The sequence below is a fragment of the Syngnathoides biaculeatus genome, chromosome 1 (genome assembly GCF_019802595.1).
Source record: "Syngnathoides biaculeatus isolate LvHL_M chromosome 1, ASM1980259v1, whole genome shotgun sequence".
In the NCBI taxonomy this organism is placed as follows: Eukaryota; Metazoa; Chordata; class Actinopteri; order Syngnathiformes; family Syngnathidae; genus Syngnathoides; species Syngnathoides biaculeatus.
The window spans coordinates 1465922-1476298 of NC_084640.1; the positions used below are offsets into that span (position 1 = coordinate 1465922).

A 10377-nucleotide genomic window follows, 5' to 3' on the forward strand; every position below is an offset into this window, starting at 1 on the left:
TTAAAGTTTTAGTGAGAGTGTGATCATGCCCCGCAAGCATCTCCTCCAAATATGGCCTCTTTATTGAGCTCTAATGGGATGTTGGAGTGCAATTGTTGCCACTCACAAGTGACTGTCGCTTTAAGACAACCATCTCTGGGGAGCTGATTGATTTCATATTCACCGACGTGATCGTCGGCAAACCTTGTTAGACACACGCGCGCGAAAGAGAGAGAGAGGGGTGGTGGTGGGGGGAGACCAAAGGGAGAGATAGCGGAGCTCAGGTTATCAGTGCTCTTGAAGATGAGGGCATCTTGAGGATGGGCTGCACGCCTTGGGAGTAAAAAGCACCGTTGGACGTATTTGGGAAGGATTCCTCCCACCTTTATCTGGATTAGTGCCAACATCCCATCAAGTGATGTCGGAAAAACACGGTGAGACCAGTTATTTGTTGCGCATTTATTTTTTAAGCGCATGTTTGTGCTCCCCCTTCCCCAATTATAATTATTGCAAGGCTCATTTATCTCGATGTCCATCCGCTGTGGATGTGCGCATTTTCAGCCTGCTCGACGCACATCCCTGCGTGGGTGCAGCCGGCGGAGAAGCCTCATCATGCGGCCTTCCATTACTTATGGTTCCGTTATTCCAGTTTGGCTCATAGTGTTCCAAATGTCAAATGTGTTCGCGTTCTAATTGGATTTGTTGGTTTTGACACATCGCCAGCCTAGCATTCGTCCTTTTGGGTTTTTCCTTGAGGTGAAGGCAGCCATAATGATGCTGTGACGATTGTGTGAATTGAAGATTAAATCGGGAATCACGGCTGGAAATCAAATGTGTGACCATTTCGTCCAGTGATGCATTCCCACACATCACAGTCGTGTCTCTAGTTTATTATTGTTTATTTATTTATTTATTGTAAATTCAAGCCCATATCAGTCCATTTTGTGTGTTCTTTCTGATTGCCACCATGGATGTCGTGGAACGTCTACTGGTGGCAAATGGCAGTTTTCTATGTTTTTCTATTAAAATAATTAACACTAATCAATATTACATTTTGGAGTGCGAAACAATGAGCCTCGATATGCTCCCCCCACCCCCAGCACTATAATAAATAAATAAAAACAAATGTCACAAAAAGTGGATTAACTGGATAATTCTGTTATGTCATTTAGTGATGGAGCAGTACTCAACTTTATTTCTTTTACCCTTAAAATGTTTTTTAAAAAAAACACTATACCGAATAAATACATAATTATCATAATTGTTTGTTATAGTATAATTTCTGATTTAATGATACTGGTTTGAAAACAAAACATGACAACAAAACAAGTTTTTCTGTGTCTTTGGCCACAATTGTAAAACTAGATTGACAAAAAAATTATTTTGAATAATTGAGTGAAATTGGGATGGCACGGTAGTTCAGCTGGTAAAGCATTGGCATCACAGTTCTGAGGACCCGGGTTCAATCCCGGACCCGCCTGTGTGGAGTTTGCATGTTCTCCCTGTGTGGGTTTTTTTCCGGGCACACCGGTTTCCTCCCACATCCCAAAAACATGCAACATTAATTAGAGACTCTAAATTGCCCCTAGGTGTGATTGTGAGTGCGACCGTTTCTATGTGCCCTGCGATTGGCTGGTGACCAGTTCAGGGTGTACCCCGCCTCCTGATCGATGACAGCTGGGATTGGCTCCAGCACTCCCGACGACCCTCGTGAGGCTAAGCGGAAAAAAAAAAGATAGATGGATGGAGTAAAATTGGGAGACTGGTGGGAACTTACTGATGTGGCCAGAGAGTTATAATGACCAATAACTGTATAACAGCCAAGCTTGTAGACCGCCTTGCCTTCACATGCCTTTTCAGGTCTGGCCATAATTTGTCATTACAATGGGGATTAGAGCTTCGTGATGGCCTCTTCAAAGCATCAACTTTGATATCCTTAAAACCCCTTGTGACCAGTTTGACAGTGAGCTTCGGGTCATCGTTCATATGGACCCATTTGTGCCCAAGATTTAACTTCCTGGTTGATGTCCAAATCATGTTCTTTCTTCATGATGGCATCTATTTTCTGGAGTGGATCAGTCCCTTCAGCAAACAATCCCAAAACATGAGGCTACCAATTTCGTATTTCAAAGTTGGGATGGTGTTCTCAGACTTGCAAGCTTCCCCCTTTTTGCTCGAAATACAATGATGCTTATTATGGTCAACCAGGTGCATTTTAGTGTTGTCAGACCACAGGACATCTCCCAAAAGGTTTTTGTTCCTATGGGCATTTACAAACTGTTAACCCTGCATATTGATATTTCTTTTGGAGTTATGGCTTCTTCCTGACAGAGTGGCCATTCAGCCTTCGTTGGTACAGTACTCATTTCACTCTGGATAATGATACACTCTTACCGGCGTCCATCAGCATCTTGACAAGGTCTTTTTCAATGTAATAAAATAATTCCTAATCAGCACATTTTCACAGCAAAAGACTGAATTAGGTGGCTTTTACTTTTAGTGTTTTATTTCAATTATTTTCCTTTTAGCTCATGCCCCCTTTTTCCATCTGTTCCTGTGAGTGGGAGAGAGCTGGAGGAGGAGCACTATTATGTAAAGTCGATCCCTAAGCGCAAGTCGTCATCCTTCATCACTCAGCTGTTCTGCTCTCCGTCCCTTCAGGTCCTCCCCCTCTCTGTCCCTCCCATGTCACCCCCTCATTCCCGCTCACATCCCTTTCCAAACAGTAGCCTGCGCCTCTATTAGAACCTATCAGTCAGTTCCGGCGTCACGTAATCACACAGGGGGTCATGTTTCGGCAGAGAATGCTGCAAAAATACTAATGAACGTCGTTTCAGGAGGTTTGATGGAGGGAGGAATGGTCTTTATTCTGCAGAAATGCTAGTCAACGTCATCTTTAGCACTTGGACGGGTATTCTTGCTGGGGAAATGTCAGGTCTGTGTGCCCTTTATGGAGCTCATTTGATGTCTTTCTTTAAGAACTGTGGTGATAAAAAGTCATTGTGTGGAGAAAAGTGTTGGGACTCATGGCCTTACATGCAATATTCATCAGTTTGCTTGTAATGTATTGTATGTAATAATATGATGAGGTGATGAAACATGCTGGCCTTCTGAGGGAGAAACATACCACCAAAGTGTCATTTTTACAGTAAAAGTGAGTTTGACAGTTTGTGAGTTTTTAGCATACTGTATGTAGACCTACTACATGTTGTGGCCCTCGCTGGAAAATATTTGGACATTCCTGTTCTGATTCATCCCAAATATGTTTGATGGGTTCTGTGTAATTTCTTTCATCTCAAACTCACCCGAAAGTGTGCTTGCTGCTTTCACCAAACCAGCAACAGTTTAGATTTACGGTCTCTACAAGGTCCTCTTCCCACCTCATTTTCTTCCCCCTTTTGTTCTTCTCCTCAGGCCTCGACGACTCTGCCCGTCAGATGATGCAGCCGCCTCCGTACATCCCAGGTCCACAGGACCCAAATGTACCTCAGCACCCCAACATGCCACCCGGCGCCCAGCCTAGCTATCCAGCACCACCTCCGCCCCCGGGCTCAGAGGGATACCTCCAAGAGACTCAATTCCATTGTAACACAATGGGAACACCTGGGGCCCCACAAGGATACACAGTCCAGACTCAGGGTCCGGGAGGAACCATGCCTCATCCTCCAGTGGGATACATCCATCCTGGGTACCCTCTGCAGCTGCAGCCGTGTACCGCTTATGTTCCTGTGTACCCCATGGCGTCGGTGAGTCATATTTAAGTCACAAGACTCTTAATTTTTTTCATGAACACTTGCAAAGTACTCAATTTGGCCTGCAAGGCGTGTTCTAAAAATAGCACAGGTCACAAATTGTTATTACTATTATTTCTGTTTAAATGTGGAATGTGTGTGAATATTGCAAATTTACACAAATGAGTACACGCTAAATGAAAGTCAAGCGACGCTACATTTTAGATTTAGAAAAATTGTATTTACAAAGAAATTCTAAACGCCATCAACATTCCAAAAGTATTCATTTGTGCATTATAGGGGCAGCCCTACATGCCCGCAGCCGGAGGTCACCCAGCGATGCCACCGGGTCAGATTCATCCCATGCAAATGCCGCCCAGCATCACCTTAATGGACCGCCGCCCGCCGCACGACTACCTGCCCATCGCGGTGCTCACCACGGTGTGCTGCTTCTGGCCCACTGGCATCATTGCAATCATCAAAGCAGTACAGGTGAGTCACACGGGCACACGTGCTCGCATCACATTGCGGCCAACTTACTTTTAAAATTTGAGGTTTGATTAAATGTGAAAACTAAATAAACGCAGGGCATGGACACACATTTCAATCGCCAACAGACCGTCATGTTTGGCTTCTTCCATTTTCTGATGATTGCTTCAACAGTGGGCCTTTTTTCACCCAGCTTTTTGGCAATTTCTCCGTAGCCCTTTCCAGCCAAGCGGAGTTGTACAATTTTGTCTCTGATGTCTTTGGTCAGCGCTTTGATCTTGGCCATGTTACAAGTTTGAGTCTTACTGATTGTATGGGGTGGACAGGTGTCTTTATGCAGGTAACGACATCATACAGGTGCATCTGATTCAGGATAATACATGGAGTGGACATATCTTGTCTGTCATGACTTTTAAAGGCAGACTAACAGGTCTTTGAGGGTCAGAATTCTAGCTGATAGACAGGTGTTCAAATACTTATTTGCAGCTGTATCACACAAATAAAGTCTTAAAAAACCATCATACATTGTGATTTCTGGTTTTTACTTTTTAGATTAACTCTCTCACAGTGGCCATGCACCTACAATGAAAATTTCAGACCGCTCCATGATTTCTAAGTGGGAGAACTTGCAATATAGCAGGGTGTTCAAATACTTATTTTCTTCAGTCAGTCACTCACTCACTCACTCACTCACTCACTCACTCACTCACTCACTCACTCACTCACTCACTCACTCACTCACTCACTCACTCACTCACTCACTCTATCTATCTATCTATCTATCTATCTATCTATCTATCTATCTATCTATCTATCTATCTATCTATCTATCTATCTATCTATCTATCTATCTATCTATCTATCTATCTATCTATCTATCTATCTATCTATCTATCTATCTATCTATCTATCTATCTATCTATCTATCTATCTATCTATCTATCTCTATCTATCTATCTATCTATCTAATCTATCTATCTATCTATCTATCTATCTATCTATCTATCTATCTATCTATCTATCTATCTATCTATCTATCTATCTATCTATCTATCTATCTATCTATCTATCTTGGGTATTATTTAATCTGATGTAATCTAATCTAATCTAATCTAATCTAATCTATTTTTGTGGAACAGCAACAGACTGCGCAGGGCTACATGCACCCAACCGATACATTACATAACGACACCATTTAGGGAGCGACTGGAGGGGATGTTGTCTTCTTTTTTTCCCCCAGTGGTCTTGCTCACTCAGTTTAGTTGGTTTAGAATTGAGTTGATCTGACAAGGCCTGGGCCTGACTTTGGTGTGTAGCTGCAGTGCCACGTGGCCTCTTTCTTTCCGCACGCTTGGTGAAATCGATCCGTTTGTGTTTGCACTGCACCCACTCGTGCATCTTCTACTTACATAATATACAAATGGGCCCTCCTACGGAAAGCCGTTTAAGCATATATTCGATATACTTGTTATTAGGGCCGGGGGGAAAGTGGGGTGGGAGGAATAAAATAATTTGGTAAAGTTGAGTGCACAAATAGGTTGACACAAAACGACGTAGACAGACCCATGCTAAAATTTTCCCAGAAACCACAAAGGTGTGTCTCTGTGATTTTTAAGACACTGTAAGATGTGTAATGTACCTATCAAATGTTAACTACAGTATGTGTGATCTGAATGGTTGTTGGTGTTTGTGAGGGGGGGATTATTGATTTTTTTCAATTAATAATCAATATGAGAATAAATTGTAAAAGCATTTGACAATAACAGTCCCACTTGATAACCTGCTTAAGAGTCAAATACCCAGACAGTCTTTATCCTCACTTCAAAGACAATTAAGAGCACTAGTAGAACTACTAGGGTGCACTAGTTAAATGACCGTGTCTTATGTGTAACGGTTTTCCACGTGTGCCACTCGGCCCAGTTAAACATTACAAGTAAACTACAGTTGTGCCGAACCCTAACAGTGATTGGACTTCTGAGTTCAAACTAAAAAAAAAACAAAGATATTTTTTATGATTAGGTTTAGGATGGGGTAGGGTCTTTAGTTGGTTTTGGATGGGTAGGGTTTGGATTACGGTGAATTAGGGTTAGTGGGAAACATAGTAACATTGTAACACTGAAGTCACATACCGTAATTCCCGGCCGACAGAGCGCACCTGATTATAAGCCTCACCCAGTACTTTTGTAAAGGAAATACCATTTGGTACATTCATAAGCCGCAGCTGTGTAAAAGCCGCAATTGTCACGACCCATTGAGACGGAGGGAGGACCCAAATGCAGGACTCAGGAGATGCAGAGGTAATTCGGGAAAAACGTTTATTGTTCCAAGGTCGGGGATCAGGCAGACATTCAGGTGCAGCAGCGGTAGTCTGGACGTCGGGCGTAGAGAGCAGGTCCGTGGGCAGGCAGGAGTCGGTACACAGGAGATCGATCAAAGAAGGCAGGAGTGTCAAAGGAGTCAGGCTTACGGGGTCGGTCAGAGAACAGGCGGAGGTCGGTACACACGGGTTTGAGATCAGAGATGCAGGAGTGCTGGAACAGGGCATGAGTTGCGACGATCTGGAGAAGGACCAGTCGTCTCCAGGGTCCTGTATACACCGGGACCAATCAGCCAGCATGAGGCGCAGGTGTGCGCCTCCCAATCAGCGCGACTACGTGGGCACCTGCACAGCCAGGGCTAGACCGGCAGGACCATGACAACAATGGCCCAAATTGAAACCCACATTGAAACATGAGATATTTACAAAGAAAGACGGTATACAGTGAGTTTAACGCTAGCACCACTGCGCTAATGCTAGTGCCGCCGTGCTAACGCTAGCCCCACCACGCTAACATGGCCGGTTAAAAAAAAACATACCGGTAAAAATCACTGCGACACAGCAGTAACACGCTAGCGCAGCGCTAACAGGGCTGGACCGGTAAACGTCACTTCCTCGGCACATGTATTCCCCCGGTCTCACTCTTACCTTTTCCGCTCAAGTGCCCCCTTGTGGCCGTCAGAAAAAATGCACAAATTAGCTGCATCACCACATAAACCGCAGGGTTGAAAGCGTGTGGAAAAAGTCGGGGCTTATAGGGCGGAAATTACGGTACTTCTTTAGCCAAGTGGAAAAAATACATGGGGGCTTTAGATATGCTAGATCTTAATTAAATACTCCAAGGGCTATTTATACCTTCCTTTTTCATTTAGGTGCGTACGGCCATCGCCAGAGGGGACATGGTGACGGCAGAGATCGCCTCTCGCGAGGCCCGCAACTTCTCCTTCATCAGCCTGGCGGTTGGCATCGCCTCCATCGTGTTGTGCACCATCCTCACCGTGGTGGTCATCATCGCCTCGCAGCATCATGACGACGACTGGGAGCCGTAACAGGACAGCGAGGGAGTGGGGGGTGGATGCCACCGCTAAACATCAGCTTAGATAATTACTTGGAAACAGAAGCACTGATAATATGCACTGCTACTGCTTGCAGTTACACCAGGCTGGTCACACACACACACACACACACACACACACACAACACACACACACACACCACACACACACACAAAACCATGTGACCAAACATGCTGCCATCAAATACACATCGCCAACCAATTCCGGTGGATATCCAAAAGCCAAAAAAAAGCCTATTATCCACCTTATATTCACACTGAGTTCCAATTCATTTGTTTCATGGGAGCAGTGACACAAAGATTAAGTCACTAAAATATACTTCTATTTAACCAAGTACTGTATACAGTATATATATTTATAGTACAGTATGTAACTATTTTTTTCGGGGTTGGATTGCTGTACCATGTTGAAAAAAAAAAACAGTGTCCTGCTCTTGTATTATCGGCAATGCACTTGAAAATGAAGTGTCATGGGGGGATCGATACACATTTAACACACCGAACCAAAAGTAGTCTAGTTGACAAAGTGCTTGGGAGATGTTTTTTTTTATTTGCTGTCCAAACACACATTATATAATGTGTGTCAGTTTGTGGATTTTCTTCCCAAATTTAGTTATTGATTGATCTAATATGTGCCAGATATTAACATTGTGTTCAAATTGGCTTGAATTCAACACCTGACCGTATTATCGATATTAACGACCAATCCGAGGTGCGACAACGCAGCTTCTTCCAGCCGTAGAATTCAAAGTAGTGCATGACAATAACTGCATTTGTTGTGAAGCGGTTTGACATTTCACAAAGCAACTTTCTAAATGATCTCTTTTGTAGTCAAGAAAATAAGTCATTGATGGATCTCGCTATATTGTTTTGAAAAGGGTATTGGCCTATATTTGTGTTGCGCTGGCCATTATTGTGAAATGGTAGAGATTAGGAGACAGCGTAACCTTGCATGGCATCCTCAATTTCTTTTCCATTCATTTTTAATATGGAGGCTTGACGTGCACATGTCCGCGACTACAGTATATACAGTATATACAGTATTCCTGTGCGGTGATTTCAGATTTCCTTCGATATGAGTGTGGTTGTTTTAATATAGCGATCGTTAGACAAACAGCGACATTGAGGAAATGTGAATGCTTGAACACTTGAAATGAATGTTCGTAATAGAAGAAAGAGGGAGACAGTAACAATAATAATAATGCCTAAACTGCTTTGTAGCACTTTAGTCGTGGTGAGAATGATTTTGTTCACTTCCACTTCCCCTGTTAATCCCTGGACCTATTTTATAATTTTTTTTGCTCACATATCTCTTCAACTGGCCCGTTCCTCATTTGGATAATACGGTTTAAATTATTTGAGTAACTATACTGTACATAGCTGATATTGTTTATATAAATGTATACAGTGTTATTTTTATTATACTGTCCCCAATACTCAGTGTTTATTGATGAAGGAAAATTCCATGCTAGCTAAATAATTCTTCATACAGTATAGTACTGTCCTTTTTCTTTTTATTTGTTTTTTTTTAGTTGCTATGAGAGTGTTTGTTTGGCATTTATGACTGGAATGGAAGGGAAACATGCCTACTTTGCCTTTGAAAAATATGCATGTTATCTTACTAAAGACTAAAATTTAGAGTCAGGGCACATTTCGGAATTGTCCGCGCGAATGGTTGTTTAAGTGTGCCCTGTGGTACGCCACCTCTTGCACATGGAACTTAGATCTTTGTGTTGAGCTGAAAAGGAGCAACACAAAGTAGACAATCCAAAAATGTCAAACTATTAATTACTTTGTGGGTAAGTTACTGTACACTGTAGGCCCTTATTTAAAAAAAAAATGATTCATTTAAAGCATGGATTGCACAGCCGCGTTGCTGTTAAGTGCATATTTGCACAACTACAAGTGTATTTCTGCTTCTAGCACATCTACTGTAGTTTAGATAATCTAAGATGCAGCTTCTTGAGTGCTTTGCTTCCTTATGAAAATATTATTTTTTTCAGTTTATTGCGTGCTTAGTACATATTTGATTTCCTCTGACCGTGTCATAGCAGTAATTATTTTTTCCGACGTTGGTGGCTGACAAGTAAATACAAAGTGTACCCAGTTTTTGTAATTATTTATTCATGGATGCTTTGCAGAGGAGTTGAGCTGTTGTGTGTCATGAATAAAACGTATGAATTACGGTCTGCAATTGAAAACTTGGAAGAGATGGTATCTTTTTCTTTGCGTGTTGGTAAATGTGTGTTTTTTCCACTTTGTGTGCATCTCTCTCCGACCTCTCACTAAAGAGCTATTTATAGCTGACCCGTTTTCCGGCGCCAGTGTCTTTTTCCCTCTTGCTCCCATACATCCTGACAATGTGTCTCCTTATCTTGTCCATACTCACGTAATTCTTGGGATTAAAGAAACACATTTCTATCTTTATGTTAAGGCAATGGGAGTACAGGTGGGCAGGATGTGTAGGGTCCAACAGGATCCTGCCTGCTCTTGTCCTAGTTCGGGTGGCGTGCAAGTCCTCAAGGGTAGGGCGGTGGTCGACAATCCGTTCAGCAGTTTTGATTCTTTGAGAAGACTGGAGCAAGTTGGTCTGCGCTGGGGACACCAGGTCTGGGCCTGGTGCTTTATGAATTTCTATTGTTTGAAGAAGATGAGTACAGCCCCATTTCTTACCCGTTGAACCTTTCAAAACCACACAACAATAAAACATGGAGAACATTTCTTGCCAGGCTGCATATGCTCCTTTAAACATGAACTAAATGTGAACTACCATAATTTCTGGCCTA

The 10377-nt window shown here is 42.7% G+C and overlaps 1 protein-coding gene across 1 annotated transcript; it reads left to right on the top strand.

Moving 5' to 3' along the window:
* The first annotated feature begins 360 nt into the window (after nucleotides 1-360).
* prrt1 (proline-rich transmembrane protein 1) lies at nucleotides 361-7565 on the top strand. The gene is made up of 4 exons (XM_061825228.1): nucleotides 361-413; nucleotides 3394-3725; nucleotides 4011-4202; nucleotides 7389-7565. Exons 1-4 carry the CDS (start codon nucleotides 398-400, stop codon nucleotides 7563-7565), a joined length of 717 nt encoding a protein of 238 aa, XP_061681212.1. The 5' UTR covers nucleotides 361-397.
* Nucleotides 7566-10377: the final 2812 nt, after the last annotated feature.